General features: G+C 39.8%; 1 protein-coding gene across 2 annotated transcripts in view; it reads left to right on the top strand.

Annotated features, from left to right (window-relative positions):
* MET (MET proto-oncogene, receptor tyrosine kinase) overlaps positions 1-18,390 on the top strand; it is an 86,825-nt gene extending 68,435 nt beyond the window's left edge. For both annotated transcript variants that reach the window (XM_015853670.2, XM_015853664.2), the window contains exons 12-21: positions 2,330-2,476; positions 4,031-4,187; positions 4,987-5,127; positions 7,371-7,601; positions 9,713-9,793; positions 10,410-10,591; positions 12,263-12,372; positions 14,633-14,798; positions 15,696-15,832; positions 15,998-18,390. In XM_015853670.2, the coding sequence (XP_015709156.1) occupies positions 2,330-2,476; positions 4,031-4,187; positions 4,987-5,127; positions 7,371-7,601; positions 9,713-9,793; positions 10,410-10,591; positions 12,263-12,372; positions 14,633-14,798; positions 15,696-15,832; positions 15,998-16,208 (1,563 nt within the window). In that variant the 3' untranslated portion in view covers positions 16,209-18,390. The remainder of the gene's footprint in view (positions 1-2,329; positions 2,477-4,030; positions 4,188-4,986; positions 5,128-7,370; positions 7,602-9,712; positions 9,794-10,409; positions 10,592-12,262; positions 12,373-14,632; positions 14,799-15,695; positions 15,833-15,997) is intronic.
* Positions 18,391-22,871: the final 4,481 nt, after the last annotated feature.

Here is a 22,871-nt window from a genome sequence, read left to right as displayed (position 1 = left end):
TTTACATGCCTCATGGTCATATTTTGTGCGGTAATTAAGCAAGCTCAGCATGAAATTAAATGGCAGCTTGCTTCAGTGAACAGGCTGTTCTACCAAACCAAAGTTCTTTTATCTTTTTCTTAATTAGTTTCAGAGAGGAGGAGGGATCTTTTATCACAAGTTTTTCAATCAGACTAATCTACAGTGACATATTAACTTCCATCAAATGACGGTGGGTCCCAATTGAAAGGTACTGTTTGGTTACCCCTGATGACCAAAAGATGTTTTTGTAAGAAAATGTTACGCGCAAGAAAACATTAAGTCTTCTGTCTAAAATACAGACAGGGACTGTGCACCATAAATGCCAGTCTTTCTTGTCTTCAGTGCCAGCCCTTTTGTCTTCCACGCTACCACATCTCTTAAGGACCCACATCATCACTGTCTTCTTCTGCCAACTATGTAACTCTTTGAAGTCTCTCAGTGCCCGCCATGCCCCGGTCAGAGCGGTCACAGCAGAGTGGCTTGAGGCACTTCACTGCTTCAACACCACAGAGACGTTACTTTAGAAGTGCTCCCATCTCCTGCCAATACATGAAGCTCACAGAGTAGGAAAAACTTACTGTCAGGGAAGAGCAAAGAACAGAATCTGCTAAAGACTCTGCTCACAGACTTCCACAGGAGCTACTGATCTGGACAAGGAAGAAACTGACAGCTTTTCAGAGGACTAGCTCCTTCACTCAGTCCACTTTGTGCAGTTGGGAACTTCTGATCAAAGTCATGTCAAAAAACAGCCTATCCATAGATGCTGCAAACAATAACATGCTGCAAAGACAGGGTAACCCCTGTATCGGTATCATTCAGCAGCCCATATTTGCCAAGGGGAAACGTGCCCTAACTCTGACGGGGACGTCACTTTGGGAGCTCTTGAGAATGTTCTTCAACAGCCTCTTGATGCAGGAATGATTTCTAAGTGCTGCAGCAGACCCAAGGTTTGGGGACTGTGTGCCAGGCCATTACCCTTCCTCTCTGATGGCTGTAGCAGCAATTCCACAGCTTGCCTCTGCCCAAGCCTAGAGCAATGGTGCAAGCAAAACAGGCACTGGTGAGGAAGAGGCCTTGCTTTACTCCTGTGTCTGTTCTTTTCTTTTGCTTCTTCAGGCCATTGCCTAAGCTGCACATCACCTGCAGAGGCCTGGCCTGGTCAGGGGTTGTGCTGATGCCCAAAGCCAGTACCAGGTCTCTGCACACTTCCATAAGAGGCCTACGCCTACATGACTAGCATGTATTTATCAATTTTTCACCAGAGAAATTAAAAAGTACTCACCTGGGGTATGGCTTTGCCAGTCAAAATAGGCCATTAAACTGTCTCTCCTTTATTTTTATTGCAATTTCCCCAGGTGTCAGCCTCTTTCTGCAGCAAACCTAAAAAAAAAACATTTTCCAAAGTAACATTTATTTTGCTCATCAGAATGGGGTTCTTCTTTTCTTTTCAGTAGACGAGGCCTCACAGCAGTGTCAGGCGTGACTCTTTCCTCCTGTCTCATGAAAAAACTCCCAGTCCAGCCCACATCAATAGACTGTATTACTGTTACTCCCCGTCTACCCTTCTCCCCTTTTACTCCCTAATAATATGCCTGTTCTTTCATCTTATCTTAAGCTGGACTGTAAATGGGTCAGGGCAGCACTGTAGCTTCCTAAATACCAATGTAGTCTTAAGCATAAAAGATCCTGACCTTGGTCTTCAGACACCACTATCACAATACCAGAAGGAATAATATTTCATCCAAGTCTAGGATGTGAAGGCAGGTTTTCTGTGCAGGGAGTGCACTTTTCATGCTGTCATCTTTAACTGGGTTTGTTCCTCTTTGGTCTGTGGAATGTGATTTTAACAGATTTGTGCATTTTTTGTTATTATAATTCAGTCGCTCCTTTTTGAGATCTTCACTCCCTCAGCCATAATCACTTGCAAAACAAAATATTTGAGATGCTTTTAGTTTTTGTATATTTTGTATAAACAACAGGATCACATAATGCTTTCTTTCTTGTGAAAACTATGCAAAAATCTAAACAGGACTAGCAGAAATTATTCCTTAAACATTTGCATTTTAAGAAGTTTTTATGGGCAGTGTGAGTAGTAGTGACAGGAGATTTTATCCTTTATACATTATCATCCCCCCTTTTCTGGCCTGTCTGTCAATGTAAACTTGTATTAGTCTGCTTTATTTTACAGTTGTTGGGTGCTTTTTTTTTCATTAAAAACATTTTCTGAGGTAATAAAAGCCCCTCTCCCTAACTTTTATGAGGATGTTATGTAATATTAAATTGATTTTATTTTATTTTATTTTCCAAGGGAAATTATATTGATTCAGAAGCTGTCAAAGGAGAGGTGCTAAAAGTTGGAAATAAAAGCTGTGAAAACCTCCTCTTGCAGTCACAAACAATTCTGTGCACAGTTCCGAGCGATCTCCTGAAATCCAACAGTGAGCTAAATATAGAGGTGAGGCAGCTACACTGCATGTGTGATATTAATGTCGCCTATTATCAATCCCAGTGACACTATTGAATTTACAAACTTCAAATATAAGCCCAATCCTGTTTTCAGAGATATTTCCAACCCAATCTCGGTTTGTGTGGGACGGAAATTAAAATAATATCAACTATTTTGAAAGAAATATTATCACTGTAATTGCCATTACCTGTTTGTGCAGAGACTTTTTGGAGCATTGGGTGCAAAGTAGAACCTAAACTAAGAATGACAGAAATAAAATGCTATTTCTTAAACCAAAGACAAGTGCCATGTGGGAAAGAACAAGAATTTGTAATGGAGTGGGTTTTCTTACGAGTTCATAAGTCTTTTTTTCCCCCAAACAAAGAAACAAAAGAAAACCCTGTGATACAGACAATAGGATTGGATCCTTTCTGAAATATTTCTTTCCTCTTTTATACATGTATAGTTTCATTAGTTTTGTAAGATGTGGGCACTGAGACCAAATGTTTGAGCTTCATCTCTGTTGTAAATGTGGTCTTACTCCTGTCATTCACAATTCTATTGTAGATTGAAATTGTGGACAATTTTGTACAATATTTGCTCATGTTTTACATTTTGTACCTATATGTATTTTTACATACTCAATTTCATTCAATTTGTTCTGCTACGTGGCAGTAGGTCATAACCTCTAAGCAGCAGCTATGTGCAACACGTATTCCATATGTAGAACAGAGTACAACACAAAGGGGTTAAATAAGGTTTCTGCTTGTTTACTGGCAAGGAGCCTCAGAAATTGAAGTCTGCCCAGCGAACAAGAAAATTTGCTCTTTTGACGGGCAAATCCATCATTACAGTACCCAGAGGAATGAATTCCACAGGAGGAGGAGAAAAGATGGCCAAATGCATTCCAACTGACTGAGCTAGTGCCGTGTGATCCGAAACAGTTTTTCCCTGTTAGCTGCTCGGTGTTTTGTTCAGTTGTTGATTTGGGGGGTTGTTGTTTTGTTTTGTTTTGTTTCTTTAAACAAGCTCGAAGCTGGCAAGGGACAGCCTCACGTGACCTTGGGAACTAAAATGCAGGCACGCTGTCAACAGAAAGACAGCTTGACGTTCCAGACTGGCTATGCCAAAAGGACACATATCAAAGACATTTTGAGTTTGCTTGTGGGTTTTTTTAAGTGTCCATCTCAGCTAGTGTATCCATAGGCCCACACATCTGAGTGAATATATGGATTTGGTACTTTTAGTTAGCATCTGACAGCAACATAACCCTGTTATGATGCGTGTGTGTGAGTGCTGTGTGTGTGTTGCGGCACACACTTAGCTGTGTCCTCTCCTGGAAGCAAGCAATGTATCATAAGCAACAGATCTGATTTCACAGACACCAATAAAATTGCTTCTGCGCTGCCAGTGTCTTATCTCAGTAGAGCATCACAAAATCAAGATGTATTTCATATGGGATATATCAGTTTATATTCAGTACTAATAATCTATTTCTTACTTGTCTTTTGAGATCATCACACTACCTTTTTTTTTCACTTGTCTTTGTTTGTTTCTTTCCAGTGGAAGCAAGAAGTTTTGTCAACAGTTATTGGGAAAGTGCTGATCCGGCAAGATCAGAATTTCACAGGACTGATTGCTGGAGTTATTTCAACATCTGTTTTAATTTTTATCTTTTTGGTGTTTTTTCTCTGGAGGAGGAAGAAGAAACAGATTAAAGGTCCATCATAGTAAACTCCAATCAATCGTTCGGTTGTTATATCTTAGATTTTTTTAAAAACATTAATTTATGCTCTATTTAAGTGCTGTGTGGTGCCCCTCCGTAACCCATTAGCTGAAGTTTCACAATCTAGCCCAATGTTTAGATGCATTTCAACCACTGGCTGTTGCCTGAGCTGGGTGAAAGGCCGCACTGAGCCTGAAGGAGGAAATTCTGAGCTATTAGGGAAATGTGGTAACTTCTTTTTCCCAGTCACCCTTACAAGAGGGGCAAGTAGATGGCACACCTGGAACCACATGTACTTCATCTTCATCCAGTGTCCCTATAAGTCCCCACACTGAGCCTCGGTTGTGCAAGACAGAGCGCTGCAGTGTCCCGTTCACTCAAATCAGGATCTAGGTGAAAGTTTGCCTCCTTTCTGGCCCCTGTGTCTGACTTCCCTTCCAGTGGAAACTGCTGCAGTATGCAAGTGGGAAGGAGGAGGGAGCTGCTATACGACCAGATCTTGTTCTGATGTGGTATCATGGTATCACAGTCCAGTCATGAAACCTGTCCCAGAGCCTTCAGATCTCCCTTGGATCTTTCAGTATGGCCAAGAATGGGACATTAACATGTTATATCAATTCTTGTCCTGTTCAAATAGCTGAAGACTATATTTCAAATAGCCCTGCCTGTATTTCCTCAGACACAAACTGACCTTTTTCCCAGCAGAGAGGAACATCTAAAATTAAACAAGTAACTAAGTTGGCATTCAGTAAACATGAGTGTGTTACAATTTTTCTTTCTCCTTCCCATTCAGATCTGGGAAGTGACCTGGTGCGCTATGATGGCAGAGTGCACACTCCTCACCTGGACAGGCTGGTGAGTGCAAGGAGCGTCAGTCCAACAACAGAAATGGTCTCCAGTGAATCTGTAGATTACAGGTCAACATTCCTTGAAGGTATGTCTCTGCTATGAATCTGTACAGACTGTGCCATTTTATGCATGTTGCTTTTCCTCTGCCTTCAGATTGCAGCCATTCGTGCTGTTTGACCATGTCTCCATTGTATGGGATTATCACATGTTCACAGGTTTACTATTTGAACTGAGGTTCTCAGATGCTTCCCAAAATTAAGGTGAAAATAATTTTTGCTTTTAGTCTACTCCATTTTCAGGAGTTTAATAAAATACTATTGGTAGAAGCTCACAGTAAGCATGTTCCACAATTAATTAGGAGCTAATGGATATAATGATTTTGTAATATCCTGATGTTTGCCACACTATGATCAAATCCAGTCTAAAAACATGATTTTAAGGATAGCAAGTGGTTTTAGTTTCAATGTGTATCAGTGACTTAATACAGTCATTATAAAGTAGATCTGTCAGTTCAAATGCGAAATGAAACTTTTGTAAAGTGATGTTCTGTGGTCTGTTCATCATCCTCCTATAAAATGGCGAGTTGTATCACCTAAAATTGTTCAGTTTAAAATTTAAGGTAAAGGGCTACGTAGAATGTCACAGTTCAAGTAGAGAGCCATGTGTGCTAGGATGCCAGGCTCAGAAAACACAGCTCCCTTACAGGTCTAGGAGTATAAGGGAAGATTAATCATGCGCTAAATATGTTTCCATACTATGTAATACCATTTGAGAGTGGACTCTACTGCACTTAGCAAACCACTTCGGAGTGAACATGTCCTTTAAGAATTGTGAAGTCCATGTCCTCTGATTGCCATTAAACACATTTAACTAGTAGGATCTACTGTATTAAGATATTTGAGATATCACAGATTTTTGTTAGTAGCCGGGCCAGTTTCCAGCTTCCTTTCTGATTTTACATTTGCGGCTGACAGCTGGCACAGGAAGCTTCTTGACTGAAAGATTCCTGAAGGAAAAGGAAAACCTGTGCCAGGGTTAGAAGGGAAGGTGGTAAGAGAGACAAGACTGTGCAAAGATCCTTAGTAGAAGGTAAATCTGCGGGGCCACTCTGCATTGGCAAAGCATCACAGAGAATGCCCCAGAGAAGGAGATTTGTTCACTGAATATTGCTGTGAGGAAGCTATTCACTTCATTTACTATGAAAGTATAAAATGACAGGAACGTTTTAAGACAAACACACTTACTGCGTGTGCAGGAGCTATAAAATTTAATTCACAACCATAGCTAATTTTACCATGGCTATTAAGTAGGTACTTGCTTTTGGTGACATAACTGGGGCTTGTAAATGGAAGAGTTTTTGGTTTTGCTTCCAGGTAGAGCAATGGTGAGTTTTTCTCATTACCCAGTGTGGTAACAACACTATGTGAAAACCTCCCAGGTTTTACACATAAATATATAAACCATGTATGTGCAATAAAATTGCTGATAATTTCTGTTGTTAAATTTATTCCCTTCTTTTCTTTTTGACCTTGTGCTAAATTCTGTTCACAGATTCCACTGGAATCATTCCAAACTGAAATTAGTGTAAATTAAACTTATTTCCTTGATTCCATTACATAGAATGCCAGGAAAAAATCCTTTAAACAAAAGCAATTTAACATACTTGGACACAGTGTTGACAAAAATAATTTTCTCAAATAAATACTTCTTGCTTGACTGAAACATTTTAATTTCTGCTATTTTAAATCAGCTGGCTCATGTTATTTTCATGAGTAGCACCAACTGTATTATCTTCAGGAGCTACAGGATATGAATCACCTCTAGGCATTTCCCTGGTTGAATATTTACCAATGGATAAATATAGTGAGTCGCCGGCAGTTTGGAAACCTGCATGAAAAGTAGAGTTACCTACCAAATTAAAACATGACAGTAGGTTTCATGTTTTTAATTGTTCACAACTTCCTTATCCCCCATCTCTACCACTTTTCCCATTTTACTCCTATTACTCACAGTTACTAGAAATGCTGTAAGCTGCACTTGGCAAGAAGGGACAAGATCTTGTTCTGTCCCTTTATAAAAGTGGAATGTTTGTCTATTTGCTTTCATAAAAGTAGAGCTGAGACGAGCATAGGTTTCTAGTGGCGTGGTTTCCCTGGAGTCTGGCAGATTAGCAGTGCTTATTTTCATTTTCCTTTGTGAGAAAATCTTTTGCAAAAGCAAGCTGTTTTCAAATGGTAAAGTCAAACCCTTGCTTATCAATGAAACAAAGCCTTTCATTTTCTGGGGTGAATCCTGAAAGTACTATAATAGTTTATGTTCATCTTGCAGATCAGTTCCCAAGCATGTCTCAGAATGGATCGTGCAGACCTGCCCAATATCCTCACTCTGACCTCTCCCCAATTCTGTCCAGTGGGGACTCAGATTTAGCCAGTCCTCTCCTTCAAACTAACGTCCACATTGATATCAGTGCCTTAAATCCTGACCTGGTCAAAGAAGTCCAGCATGTTGTTATTGGTGCTGACAGCCTGATTGTACATTTCAGCGAAGTAATAGGAAGAGGTGGGTACTGTGATTGCAAACTGTTGTTCTTTTTGCACATTCAGTCATCATAAACCACTGTGAATTAGGTATATGTATGGGAGTTTTTCAAGCTTTTTCCTCTTACGGCACAGCATCCCAAACACCAAATCAAGAGGACAATCAAGGAGACTCTCATTTTCAAGCCATATGAAGTGTTGTGTGCTTGATGAGTTCAAGGAAAGGGAGGGAGCCTGGCGTTTAATGAGATTCCTTTGATCTCAAGATACTTGCTGACTCCCCTTAACTACCTCACTCTTGCCTTCTTCCAGACCACCAAAACGCTCAGTCTTATCTATGAGGCTGCAGAGAGGGAGTGAAGCTACAACAGAATACTGTGCAAGCCAAAGGCGTGTGTCTAAATGGCAGGGGATACCATTTTTCTGATTTTTTTCCTATCACCCTTATTTCTCTACATCTTTTTGAATTAGTTCTCTCTCATATTCATAGTCCAAGTCAGTGTTTCTGTTAGTGACATTTATTAAAATATACGCTGTTGAGTACCTATGAATACAGCAAGTGGAAACAGGATTTTCAGTACTTCTATGGATCACGTTCAAGGGTTGTTTTTGAGTAACAGAATCTTGATTTAAATAAACAAAAAAACAAAAAAAAAAACCACAAAAAAAAAAAAAACCACAAAAAACCCACTATATTCCTATGTCGTTTCTGCAGCAAAATAGCCACAAATCAAACATACAGTCAGTGTGTTTCCCTTCCACGTATTACACTTCATCATCCCCAAAGCAAGGGTGGGCCTTTCGCCTTTCTTTCTTCTTTCAGAGAAGGCCAAGTAATTTCCCATTTTTGAATGTTGAAAAATATCGGGAATGACACCAACATAATTAACCTGTTTAATTTTCACCTCTGTAACTAGAAACGGGCCAAACCCAAAAATGTTTCAGACACACCCGATCCAAGCTTTAGGACTTGTGCCCAGGCTCCAAGCAAGCTGTGTTCTGATGGGATTTGAGTTGCTTTTATAAAACAAAGTTTATATTAATTTTACCCCAAGCCAAAGTCAAAGCCAGCTGGGCTGTGACCAGCACTTATGGCTGGAACCTAGTGGAATTAATCCTGTTCTCTCTGAAGAACTTGTGCACACGCACACACACGAAAAAAACTTCTTTGTTTTTTGTCTGCAAATATTAGTGTTTTAAAAGTGCCCATTAAATAGTACATCTGTGAAGGAAAGTCACCATTATATGTACATAATTTGATCTGGATTATTTAATGAATGTGCCTGAAGCTTGAAGTTCTCTGTGCTTCCCAAATAGGTCAAGCTAACTTCTCACAGTAGGTCTTTCCTTTCTGCAGACTATTCCATTTTCTTGACAGAAAAACACAGGTTCAGGAAGGATTTATGTGTCTTTGCCAGCTTATTTCACTGCTTAGTCTGTCAGCAAGAAGGCAAATCGTGCTCATCATTTTTAGTGATACTCTGCACTAGGAACAAGACCACAGCAGAAACAATAGACTGCCTCCTAGCAGTGTGGTTAAACTGTGCAGTGACTCCCACACCTTTCATGGCCAACACACCACTTTTAATACTCAACATTTTCTATGAAATAACAAGATCAAGAAGATTATAAGGCCACAGTGCCCCTTTATTCAAATTACCATTAAAGATACATCACAGCAGGGCAGGTTGGTAAACCAGTTAACATGGGTGTACAGACCCCTAGGAACAACTGATGCAGTGGTCGCATCAGCTCCTTCAAACTGCTGCTGCCTAGCGCCTTCCAGTGCCCCCATTCAACATAAATCCAATGGGACAGTATGGTGGGAATGGGCTGGTGTATTTTTTTGCGTGCATGGTCGTTAATAATATGAAGCATCTGTGGTGCCAGCCTTGTCATTATTTATATACTTCATCTAGAACAAGAAATATCAATTATGTTGCAAATAGTTTTCATTTATGTAATGATGTCTTTATGCAATGACTGTTTTATGTGCTAGTTCCAGTTAACACTGTAAGTGTTGGAAATTGGACAGAAATAAGTGTGATCACTTTCTTAAAGTTTAATTGCTACCCAATGGAAAGCAACAGTAGGCTATTTTACTAAAGCTAATCTTGCTCATTTTTTACACAGGACATTTTGGGTGTGTGTACCATGGAACACTGCTGGATAATGATGGCAGGAAAATTCACTGTGCTGTGAAGTCACTGAATAGTGAGTTACATGTTTGAGAGTGGGACATTTCCATAATTCCAAACTATGGTGAACTAATCAATTACCGTGACATGTACTTTCACAAATAATACTTCTCAGTTGTAGCTGGATTAAATTTATCTGTAGGGCAGCTCCAATGACTTTAGATTACAATTAGGCATTGCCATGTATTTATTCCTCAAATGAAATGTCCAAGTCTTCCCTCTGCAGAGAATAGGATAGAGAAAAACGAGGGAAAGATAGTGTCATTTTTTATTCTCCTGACTCCTTGAGATTTGCTCTTGGAAGTTAAATTGCTGTGCATCAGGCAAAGATGCTGGAAAATCAGGAAGAGACTATAAGAGAATTTATTAAAAGCTTTACTGAAGTGCTGTAATTCAATTCATTCTGAGGGAAGGAGAAATGTAATTAAAATTAATTAAAATTTTTTGAATTAAAAACAGTACATTTGGTCATTGTAAGAAAAACTATGCACATAGTGTAGCTGCAATGTGGGAGGTGAGGAGCATATTCGTAGCTTCTCATTATCAGTTTCAGTTGTGCAATGACACTGTACAAAAATGAACCATAGGTTGGTTTTTTTTTAATAATTACATTTTATTGCTGAATTTCTTAGGAATTACAGACCTGGAAGAAGTAGCTCAGTTTCTGAAAGAAGGAATAATCATGAAAGATTTCACTCATCCCAATGTTCTGTCACTGCTGGGGATCTGTTTACCCAATGAAGGATCCCCCTTAGTGGTCCTTCCGTACATGAAACACGGAGACCTTCGAAACTTCATTAGGAATGAGACTCACGTAAGTACACAATGATGTCAACGGAACAGTAAAACAAGTCTAGCCACACCCTGCCCCAACACTGCAGGTTGATAATTACATTAGGTACGTAACTTGCTGCTGTTACTACACCTTAACCTTTAGCACTTGCCTACGCTGGCAGTGAGCCCAGCCACAGCACTGCCACTCCTTCCCTTCCCCCTCAAATTCCTTTCTACAGTGTTTCCCAGAAATTATCAGCAATACGTATTTCTCATTTCCCATCCATAAGCCTCTTCATAAACAAATGTCTTTATGAGATTCAAGTAAAGGGGCCCAACCATCTGCTGGTTTAAACTTGCATGTCTCCATTGACTTCAGTACAGCTGTGTCAGTTGTCACCATATGCTCTTCCTACTTCTAGGTGAGGGATCTTCACAGCCAGATAGAGAATATCACAGTCCTAATATCATTTTTTTTATCATCTTAAGAGAGTAAACCAACAATTGTAATACAAACTGTGAGTAGTCTCTTATCAGAGATTTTCTTCATTTTATTGAAATTCTACAGTTTTCTCATATGGGCCTCACTCTCAAGTATGAGAGAAAGCACATTACCACAGGTCTTGCTGCTGGTAATTTAAGCCCATTTTATACTGTATTACTCATACATTTCATAGTGCTTGGGCAATAGAAAGCCAGTTCTGAGCCAATGAGGCTTTGCCCTTGATTCCTAGTAGCCAGGAATTTATTTAGTTAGTTAGTTGGTTAGTTATTTTAAAGGCATTTTAGAGAATTGTTGGAGGAGTTAAGCTTTATAGGATGGGCACTTCTTCACATTTGAATTGATTTCATTCTACAAGTACCAGGGATCATGTCTGTGAGAAGCTCTGTGTGTCTTCCTGACATGGAATGGGATGGAATAGAGTAGAAATAGAATAGAATAGAATAGAATAGAATAGAATAGAATAGAATAGAATAGAATAGAATAGAATAGAATAGAATAGAATAGAATAGAATAACAACTACAGTCGAATAGAATTGTTGCACAGAAGAAAATGGTATGGAACAATGTCAACACGGTAATCTGTTGGACCTTACCATTACAGGACAAGTTGTGCTGTTGGATAAAAGAATTATAGATTTTTATGACTATTTCTGTGTTTAACATTTTTTTTTCTGTAGGGTCTCAGAAGTGTGTTGTAGACCAGCAGTTTGTGGGAAATATTTCCCTGAAAGCTGCTAAGGTCTCATCCACCTTTTCCTTAGCATCAAACTGATGACAGCTTGCACTTATTTTGCCCCAAATAAGATTTTCCTTTTTCCAAGTTCACAGTTAGTATCTTCTATCGAGTTACATGTTATTAATCTGAGTTCACAAATGTGAACTGATACACATATGTGAATTCTGTGTATGAGCTGTGCTGCTGAGGTTTCAGCACATTGTTCCACTTCCCAACCCAAGCCGTGCTACTTATGCTGCAAACTCCACCCTTCAGAGTCTGTCAGTTCTTTTCATTTCCCCAAGTGTGTTTCCTCAGTGGATACAAGAACCTGACCTAAACTTGGGCCATTTTATTATAAGCACCAACTTACCTTGCTCATTTTGTTAGCAAGATATCTATGTATCGAAAACTGAAAGTCACAGAAAAAAACAACAGTCTACTATTCAGGTTTCTGCATTCATTGTATTACAAATGTTTATATTTTACAGAATCCAACAGTTAAAGATTTAATTGGATTTGGTCTTCAGGTTGCAAAAGGGATGAAATACCTTGCAAGCAAAAAGTTTGTCCACAGAGACTTGGCAGCAAGAAACTGTATGTAAGTACAAGCATTTATTTCCAGCCACATTATCACACTCCTTTGCGTAGGCAGATAGATGAGGTAAATACAAGTTTCCAGGATTCTCCTTTTTTAGTCAAACTAGATTTTTTTCACTGTTCCATAATTACACTGATGTTTGTCTTGCATACTGCTGAGCTACTCAGCTTGCTAAAGACTCATTTGTTACACATCAGCTTTTTGAGTGTGGGAAATAAGAAAAGCTGAGGTGAAAGTGAAGTCTCCCAAAATCATCGGTGAGAGAATTTAAAAGGCATCACCTAAGGGAAGTTATACCGCTGTTGTCTCAACTTGCTGTGCTTCCACCCAACCTCTTCAGAAGCAGCACGTCTCTGCTGCCGCACCTAACAGGAGGGAACTTTGTGAGAAAAACAGGAACACAGAAACAACAGCAAGACCTCCTGACAGTAATTTTTCATTATATGAGTATGAGCTTAATTTGGCTCAATTGTGCACGCTGATTTACATGTAAAATTGAGTATGCAAAGAATCTTACTAGTCACTGCATAGCCAGGCAGTTCGGTTCACACACAGTCTAACTGATACAGCAGTTGCCAATAGTGTTTTGCTGATTCATCACCTACGTTGTGAACTAATAAGATACAGTAATAAATATTACAGTGTTTTTTGTTTTGTTTTGTTTTTTAAATAAGTTGTAATTTGGAGATCTGGCTGCAAAAAAGGCTTTTTACCTACGATACCAAATTTCTCATGCTTTTTCAGTCTGCGTGCTTGTGCAGTTGAATGGCCTGTGGAAAAGAACATTTTCTCTCACATTCCTCGGCAGACGTGGGCAATTCAGCATTCATAAACAAAGCTCCTTCTACACCGGTGAAGTCCATCAGAAAGGAAGTTGGGAGGCAAATAGAGTCCCTACAAATACTTGACTGTTCTAGAAGAGAGGCAGGAAACTGCTATGGCATAGCTACCCTCCTGCTAACCAATCAAACTTGCCTTCTACTCTCTTCTTTTATAGCAGCTCATTTATTACATCAGTAAATACAGCAGATTGTTCTCTGCCACTGAGAGAAACCTCAGCAGACGATAGAACTGGCCAGACAGAAATCTCATAAAGTTCAAGAGAGAGAAATGCTACATGAAAAAGCTGAGACAGCTGGCATTGTTTAGCCCAGTGAAGAGAAGGCTCAGATGGTGATGGGTGATTTATATGTATGTCGGCCATACATATAAATATCTGACATGGTGAAGTAAAGAAGCTGGTGTCAGATTCTTCCCAGTGGTGCCCAGTGACAGGCCAAGAGGCAAAAGGCCCAAACAAAATACAGGACATTCCGTTTAAATGTAAGGAAGGGGATTTCCTCCTGTAAAAGTGGTTGTAGATATGCACAGGTTGCCTAGGAAGATTTTGGAGTCTCCATCCTTGGAGTAATGCAGAACTCAACTGGACGTGGTCTTTGGCAAACTGCATCAGCTGACCCTGCTTTGAGCAGGGAGATTGGACTAGATGATTCTCAGAGGTGCCTTCCATCCCCAACCGTACTGTGATTGTAAAGAAACCCCCAAATAGGCTGTATTGATACAAGCTTTGATACTTGCTGTAACTGGGCCTATACATATAATGAAGGATAGGTTTAAGCATGCCATCCCCTGCTCTGTTTTCTATTAACAATACCACTTATCAGGACGTACTCCAAACATAGGAAGACTAAAGCTAGGGAGATCTGGTCAAATGACTGAGTTGCAACACCCACAGAACTCTGCTTATGCCACCATTCTTCACCAGTACCCATCTCATTTCAGGCACCAAACACATTCTTAGTGACAGGACTGCATTATTAGATATGAGTAGGCACTGAGATAATGATAGGTCCTTCCTTACCCAAACTGAGAGTGAATAAGAAAGGCGATATTTTGATTTGGAAATAAAAATGAGAGGTTTCTAAGGTTACAGAAGAAGAAATAGCTGCGGAAGTAATGACGTAGCAGCCAGCCAGGATATATAGGCTATTAGCAAAGTTTTTTTCTACAAAGTAATTGTTTTAAGAGAACTGTAATTTGAGTTCTATTATAAAAATAATATTAGTAATTTCCTGAGTTCATTCACTGTTGTTAAATGGGTATCAAGTTTTGTTTCACTGTAATATTTGTTAATAGTTCCAAGATAAAATAGTGCCTTCCAGGCTCACAGTCTCAAAAATGCAAGTCACTCATTATAATCAACCATCATTGTAAATGCTATCTGCTCGGATGAAGATAACACTTTTTGTCATTTCTTCAGGTTGGATGAAAAATTCACTGTCAAGGTGGCTGATTTTGGTCTTGCTAGAGATGTCTATGATAAAGAGTACTACAGTGTGCACAATAAAACAGGAGCCAAACTGCCAGTGAAATGGATGGCTTTAGAAAGTTTACAAACTCAGAAGTTCACAACAAAGTCAGACGTGGTAAAGTACAAACATATTTGTATCACTTCTTCATTTCTCTCCTGTCATCTTCTAGCATTTAATGAATGGACAGACTTCAAACCAAAACTTGTATTTGAATTTAACTTTAGTTCATGTAACAGTTGGAGACTGTTTTTATATCCAGAAAAGACATTTGTCCCAGGCACAAAGCAGCAAGATGTGACCTGACTGTCTGTTACTACTCAGTAAAAAATTAGGACTCAGAACAGAATTTGGAGTTTAATTCCTCTTCAAGGTATACTAAGGAGTCAAGTTGGAGCGGATCCCTGCTATAGGAGGGACTCTAGAAAGCTTGACCAAGCAGGTTAACTTTGATACTCATAAAATGCAGTGGGTCACAAAAAGACTTTATTTGCTCTATAAATGCTTACCATCTGCCTACAGCAATCTCAAGTACTACCTGGCCATTTACAAAGAACAAATTATAGGGTGAAGTCATTAGTTGGCTGGATCGCCTTGTATTTTAGCTCTCTTTTCACTCTAGATCCAAATTAGCCTGTGATGCATAGAATTTTCACCACATTCTCTTCAGTACATATTTACACAAAGTCAGTCAGATCATCAGATCGTGTAAATTGGCAGCACTCCATTAACCTCAAAGGATGTCTGCCAGTTTTTACCAGCTAAGTAGCAAGCCTATAGGCTTTTATTTTCTTTCATTTATTTACTTGAGTTTCTCTGGCTCTAACTTAAGTGGCTCCTCAAGTCCCTACAGCATTTATTAGCCCACTTAAAATAAAGCTGAATGCAGTAAAATAACTTTTCAAAGGGAAAACTAATGCATTTGAATGCTTACATCAGTCAAACCATGTTCTAAAACTGGAACGTAAAGCTCTCCAACCCTATCACTTGTTATTTATTTCTTTGTTTTCTTAGTGGTCCTTCGGTGTGTTGTTATGGGAACTTATGACAAGAGGGGCACCACCTTATCCCGACGTAAATTCTTTTGATATAACTGTTTACTTGTTACAAGGAAGAAGGCTGCTACAACCTGAATACTGCCCTGACCCACTGTGAGTAAATAGTTTGCAAAACCTTCTGCAACTGCTGATATTGCAGTAACTTCTTGAGACTGTGGGGTAGAAGAGGTGGGGGGGAGGAGAGGGAGGTTTGTGTTTTGTTTTTTTTTTTTTTTTTGATAATTTCATAATTGAACACTTCTTTAATTTGGATGGCAGGTATGAAGTCATGCTGAAATGTTGGCATCCAAAACCTGAGATGCGTCCAGCATTTTCTGAACTTGTTTCAAAAATATCAACAATCTTCTCCACTTTTGTTGGGGAACACTACGTTCACGTTAACGCTACTTATGTCAACGTCAAGTGTGTTGCTCCCTATCCTTCTCTACTATCATCACAAGACAATACAGACATGGATGTAGACACATGACAAGTATGTCTGAAACAGAGGAAAATCCATTCTTAGTGGTATGAACAAAAACTGAAACATTTTGTCCACTAGTTTTTACTGCCTGGTCTTTGTGAGAACACTGTTGCACATGTTTATGTTGTTGCCCAAGTTGCACTAGTAGAAGGACACGATATCATCTTTTTTCAAGGCTGTGGGATTCTGTAAACCATCACAGTAATTTTCCAGGTATTTGGACAACTGCATCAGTTCACCAAATGGAGACATTGTGTTCTACCAACCAGATCTACTTCTTGCTCGTTCTCATTCATGTGTGCTGAGACCCAAGAACAAAGATTCATCATTAATGCCATGAAGGAGAACATAGAATACCAATCAGAAAAGCTGGAAGGACTATTATTGTTGCATGTACTTTAGGATAATGAGCAGTACAAAATGGTTCTTACATAAAAGGCAAAGACAAACCATGAAATGTACAAGAGTTTAAAAATGCATTTTCCTGCCTCACAGTCCAAACTCTGGATTTTTGCACTATGTCAATGAGGTTTCTCAGAAGACAGGCAGCCAGTAGCGCCAGCTTCATGGTAAAAGTCAACAGCAGAAGTCAACATCACAGTAAAATAAGTGCATAGTAAAATAAGTATGTCAGCCTTGCCAGGCCTCTGGCATAGTCAGACGGTACATAAAGTGAACAGAAAAGCATCTAGCTTAAAGCATTCCTAGTGTTAACTCTATTCCAACATTTGAATATTTCTTTGAGTAACAGCCTAAATCTACAGATATCTCACTGAAACAAATGCGTAGCCCCAACACTTTCAGTCAAGAAGCAACTGCTCTCACAGACAGAAAACCTGGAGGCGCCCATATTAGATGACAGGTTAATCCCTGGGAGTTAGTAACATGGGCTGCATTATTCTGGAGAGGAAGAGGAGACAGGCAGACTGGCAACTACATAGAGCTGCTGTCTGATGAGTCACACAGTGAGCAGCTGAAGGTGTGCCACCCATCCTTGGGTGGAGCTGCTGCCAAAGGTGAGTAAAAAGCGGAGGTGTTGCAGCCAGCCCTGACCTAAGAGAATGTCATAGCATAAATGTTAATCACTTTGTCACAGCAGCCCTAAGGAGCTCAGAAGACTGATGAAAAGAAGAAACAACACCTTTATGGTCCCTTATCTTTTCTTGAATCACACAACCCAGTGAATTATGATATCTATTTTTATTTCTCAATTATGCCCAGAAAAAGAAATGGGAAGAGAGAATGAATAAAGTTTCATTCAGTAGAGCGAAGTACTATAGCTTTAGGGCAAGCATCACATGTCATTTCTGTTCCTGTGGAATTCTGTGCATACTACTGTATAGCTTGTGTAGAATAGAATAGAACTGGGTTTGTTGGTGTAAACACATAAAGTATTCTATTTTTATATATTATAAAACAAAAAAAAACAACAAAAGTTTATTTTTAATGACATTTACAAAGTTTGGTTAGTCCACAAAATACTGCACTGTGAACATTTCAGAAAATGTATGTCAGCAAACATGATTCATAAATAGTAGCAACCTTAAAAAGAATACTGTGTAAATACTAGAAAGGAAAAGAACTGACTGCAAACACACTCCACCCTACCTTAAGTGTAATATCTCCATTGCTGCAAGCCAACCATTTTAAGATCTTCAAAGAGAGGCAGTGTGGGTAAGGAACTGATATAAGAGAGGTTATGTTGTTCTTGGGAGACGGCGTTATAAATGAAAGATTTATAATGAGGGCAGAGTGTGTAGGCAAACTATGAGCAGATAATATTGTACTGTGTTTCATCACCACTTTCATTTCAGAAACAAACTTTCATGTCTGCTGAGAGCAATACTAATTGTAGATTGCTCAAGGACAAAAGGCTTTGCTGCAGGCAGAAAAATCATCTCTATGGTTGTTAAAACAGCTAAGGAAATTTAGATTTGGAGAAGATACTCCAAACTTGTACATACCTGCTTGAGGAACGCTGCAATGTGAAACAGATGACATTTTTACTATTTATGAACTTTTGCTTAATAAAGTTAATGTTGTGTCTGGGACACCTGTAGGAATATGTGATTCTGGTAAAAATTGATGTTAGTAAGTTCATATATCGGCAGAAGAGCTGAACGGTACTTATGTTTATAGTTGTTGTTATGATCTAATAAACATGTTACTAAAATGAACTATTGTAATACTTTCTGCCCTGAGTGCTGTTATTACTGTTAACCTTAGAATATTAAGCTGGTAAAAGTCTGCATGTTTTTCCTGACTGAGGCTGGCAGAGCAACCAATGGAACTGCGTGCAAGAGAGCAAAAGAGAGGAAAACTCAGAGACATAAATGCATGGAGAGTGCTCCAATAAATCAAGCTCATAGTCCATCGCTGTGGTACTGTCTGCTTCAAAGAAAAGTGTGAATGCTCTGTAGCAAACAATTTTGGCACAGCCTGGTTGGTTGGAAAGACTATTCTTCATTCACAGACCACACCTAAAACAGCTCTGAGCCACAGGAAATCTGAAGCAAAAAGTGAATCTCAGCCTGTCATGGCCAGAAGGATCGTGGTCATCCATCGCACCTCATATTAAGCACCTCATTTCTGTGAGGTGCTCCAGATCTGTGATGCCTGAAGAGAGAAGGCACCTCAGTTCCCACAGGCCTTAGTTCTTTTGGAGGAACGGGAGTCAGCCCCACTCTTCTATTCTGCGTTTCCTGGTGGGCAAATTATTATATTATTATTATCCCATTGAACTCATCGGTTTGCTTCTGTGAATCAAGTCCTGAGTGGGTACCCAACAAAATATATTTGTTTGGTTTCACCTCAAAATATTGAAATATTTTGGGGAAAAAGACATCAAAATTAGGAGATCTTCTTTGCGCCACAAGCACAATGCAGCTAAATGGTCTGATATTTTTATTATATTTATTTACATCTAATTTGTTTGCCACAACATTTCCAAAGTCTGCCTGAAAAGTCAGTAAGACATCCCTATGTTTATACTGCAGCCTGTTATTAATACCAGGGCCTTCAGTAAAACAGAGAAATGACGACCTGAACTTAAATACCGGATTTGTAACACATTCCTCCAATTAATTCTCATGACTTTAAAGGATGTCAAGCACTGCATCTGTGAAAGCGTCAACAGAATCACAAGCCTCCCATGCTCAGTCTCTCATCCCAGTAACTGTGTTTATTGCAGGTACACCCACTGCAGATCCTCAGCTGACTTAAACCGGCAGCAGTCCCCTGACATCAGTGTTAACGGTGCATGGCCCATGGTCAAAGAGTTATATAAGAGATACCCGATGCAAACGCCAAGAGATTAAAAAAAAGGGAGGGTATACTTAACACACAGAAAGTACGCTGTTGATTTCACACAACATGCATTTCTAAGTCAACAGTTTTAAACAATTCCCTATATTAAAGGGGGCTTTTAATTCATCTGACTGTATTAAAAGTTTCTTAAAAAAATAGTACACTGTATAACTAGGTTGTTAAGGTTTTGCATATTACTCACTCTTTGTATCTAGTGTTAAATTCAGTCATGAAGAGCAGACTTCAATGCTTTTTGTAAATAGATGAAAAGAAAAGGTACATTACAATCTTTGTTACGGAAGCAGAATGGGCGAGCAATGGTAGAGTGGCATGCAAATAGTCATAAGCCTTGAAATTAACCTCTCCCTTCAAAAATGCCATCTCTGGCATTAAGCTATAACATTATATCTCAGGAAGAGATAGAAGCTGATAAATGAAATACAAATCCTAATGAGTTTTTTACTCATTAAACTGAACATCTCTTCCTAAGACATTCCAATTTCCATTACTTTAACAAATAGGTCATGAACTAAGTATTCCGAGCATTGAAGAAAGACACAGGAAATTTTCAGGTTTTGCCAGATCTGCTAATAAAAACATTTACAAGAAATCCTGATCTCATAAGCTGCAGGGAGAGCTCAGAGCAACTTGATGGATGCAGCTGACACCAGCAGGGCTGTGAGCAGCATCTGGCCCAGGAGCTGTGCTGTGGAACACTGACAGGGAGTTTGCCTTGTGAAATCCCCCTTTACCTGCTAACACTGACAGTGCAGCCACCCCTAACGAGCACACCAGAAGGCAGTTCTTCCCACTGAGGTCAAACACTGTTGCCATTCCATGACCTCCTGAGGGACAAGGTGGCACAGAGACTCTCCCAGCCCAGAGGCCATTGGGGGCAGGGCAGCAGTGAGGCTCCGACACGCAGACAAGGCCAGGCTTTTAGTTTTTCAGTTGTTAGTTTATTTGGGAGTAAGTGGAGGGTAAGAGGCACATTCTGATTTTTTTTGCCTCCTTCTGTCACTTCACCTCATCCTTCTCAGCTCTGAAGTTAACACAGGGAAGCAGGCTGGCCTCCTGTCTCAGCAGCCTCCCAGGATCCAGCAAAGGAGCAGGGACGTATGTAGGATTTCAAGCAAACATAGCCAGAAACTCTATGTTGGACTTGATATGATTTTGGTTATATAATCCAAGCTAGAATACCAAAGAAGGGTGATTTGCTTAATCTGGTTTTGATGTGCTTTTTCCTCTTGGTGGTAAGTGCTGTGCTACAGCCTGGTGACACCTCACAGTCATTTTGACAATATAACAGAAAAGTTTTCCTTGCTTAGGCCTCCAAGGCCCTGTGGGTCTCTACAAATACTATATATTAATATCTGCCAGACTTCCAATTACCAAGCACACACTGAGCTCCTCTCCAATCTAAATGACAGCTGAATATCCTCTTTTTGAATGCAAAAATTGTGGTTGCCAAAAACTTTAGGGCGCATGACCAAACATGGACACCTCAGCTGCCACAAGTCTGCGGCTCTCTGTGGCTGCTGGCGGACTTTGTGAGTTTGACAAAACTGAAAATAAACACTAAAAATACGGCTTGAAATTCAGTTAGCAGTGAGGAAAGGACTTCAGACATGGGTGCTACACTCTATCGTTTGTAAGGCTCAGGAAAAAGGTAAAGGCAATTTAAGAGAGCTGAGCTGTAGCCCGGTGAAACTCATGGGTATGTGAAACTGGAGGCAAACACACATAGTGATGTGAAAACATGTACACCTGAGTCAGCAAAGGGGACACAGCTCCAGTCACATGCTGGTGGGTTTCTCAAATGCACAAGCCAGCTTCAGAAGTTACAAACACTCCGTAACTTCTGCATTTTATAGAGCAATGTAATGAACCAAATAGCTCCTGTTCTGGAAACCTATCCACTGAACTCGGCCTTTTTATCAAATTGCTGGCCATGCAGTGCACCACAGCTGCCACCTGGCCACAGCAGCCTCAACAGGACCAGGAGCACTTCCCTCTATGGTCAGCAGATCAGTAACTGTAAGAATGCTCCAGCTCTGCCTGTGTCCTCCACACACCTCTGAGGCACTGACCTGTTGTAGCTGTAGCCAGAACCTTTGAACATCAGCTCTGAGTCAGACAGGAAGAAGGTGAGGGTTTGTCAGGCCCACGCAGACCCCAGTAGTTCTTAATCATGACGGTGAAACAAAAATAAACTCACCTCACTGCAAGTGTAAGCCTCAGCTGCTGAATGGAATCCAAGTAAATAAAGGGCATCTATGCCAGCGCTACTCCTGCTTCTTTCTGTGAAGATTAAGTTTACCCAAAAAATATCCTGGAAAATGAACAACGTGTCTGCAAAATACAAAATTCTAAACTGCATTTGCTAGGTATCCTGATATTAATATATAGCAGCAGGATTTTTCTAAGATCATAACAAAATTACTGAGTGAATTATTTTAAAGTATGTTTAAGTCTATGTCATAAATCTAAGAGAATTAATATCTTCAAAATAATTCTGTCAGCTTACTTGGATAAACGAAGGGAAATCCCTTCTGTTAGCTGTTCCACATGCCTTGAAATAGGTTTTGTTTCTTCTTAAAACTGAAGTGGTTTGGAAAGAGTCCAGGCAAACTCATTTGGGGCTATCTGTCAGAAGCTACAGAGCTCTCTGCGGTACGTGAGGAACTTCCATTCACCAGTACTGATCTACCAAGTACTTCATCTTTTTTCTTGTCTTCCGTTCTTCATAATCATAGAAACATAGAATGGCCTGGGTTAAAAAGGACCTCGATGATCACTGAGATTCAACCCCCCTGCTATGTGCAGGGTCACCAACCACCAGACCAGAGCCACATCCAGCCTGGCATTGAATGCCTGCAGGGATGGGGCATCCACAACCTCTTTGGGCAACCTGTTCAGTGCGTCACCACCCTCTGTGTGAGAAACCTCCTCCTAATATCTAACCTAAACCTCCCCTATTACAGTTTAAAACCATTCCACCTTGTCCTATGACTATCCACCCTTGTAAACAGCCATTCCCCCTCCTTCTAATATCAGAAGGCATCATGATCTAAAGGTTCTATGCACAAATATCCATCCAATATTATGGTCTGTAGACAGTCCTGAATAGCAAGACAACATCTGAATTGTGCTGATCAATACAAACAAATCCCCATGCACTCCCTCCTGAAGTTTCTGTAGTGGTTACCATCATTGCCTTAAAATTTATGTAGTCTTACATTTTAGTGCGTAAAATGTGGAATGGCGTTAGAATAGTAACTTCATTGCAGGGAAATTGGTGGGCATGGAGGTTAACAGCCCATGCTGAAAGCCACTAACAAACGTCCTTCCTTAATGTAATGC

This window comes from Coturnix japonica, chromosome 1 (genome assembly GCF_001577835.2).
Source record: "Coturnix japonica isolate 7356 chromosome 1, Coturnix japonica 2.1, whole genome shotgun sequence".
Taxonomy (NCBI): Eukaryota; Metazoa; Chordata; class Aves; order Galliformes; family Phasianidae; genus Coturnix; species Coturnix japonica.
The sequence above is the reverse complement of the archived record's forward strand: the minus strand, read 5'-3'. Positions and strand labels throughout refer to the sequence as shown.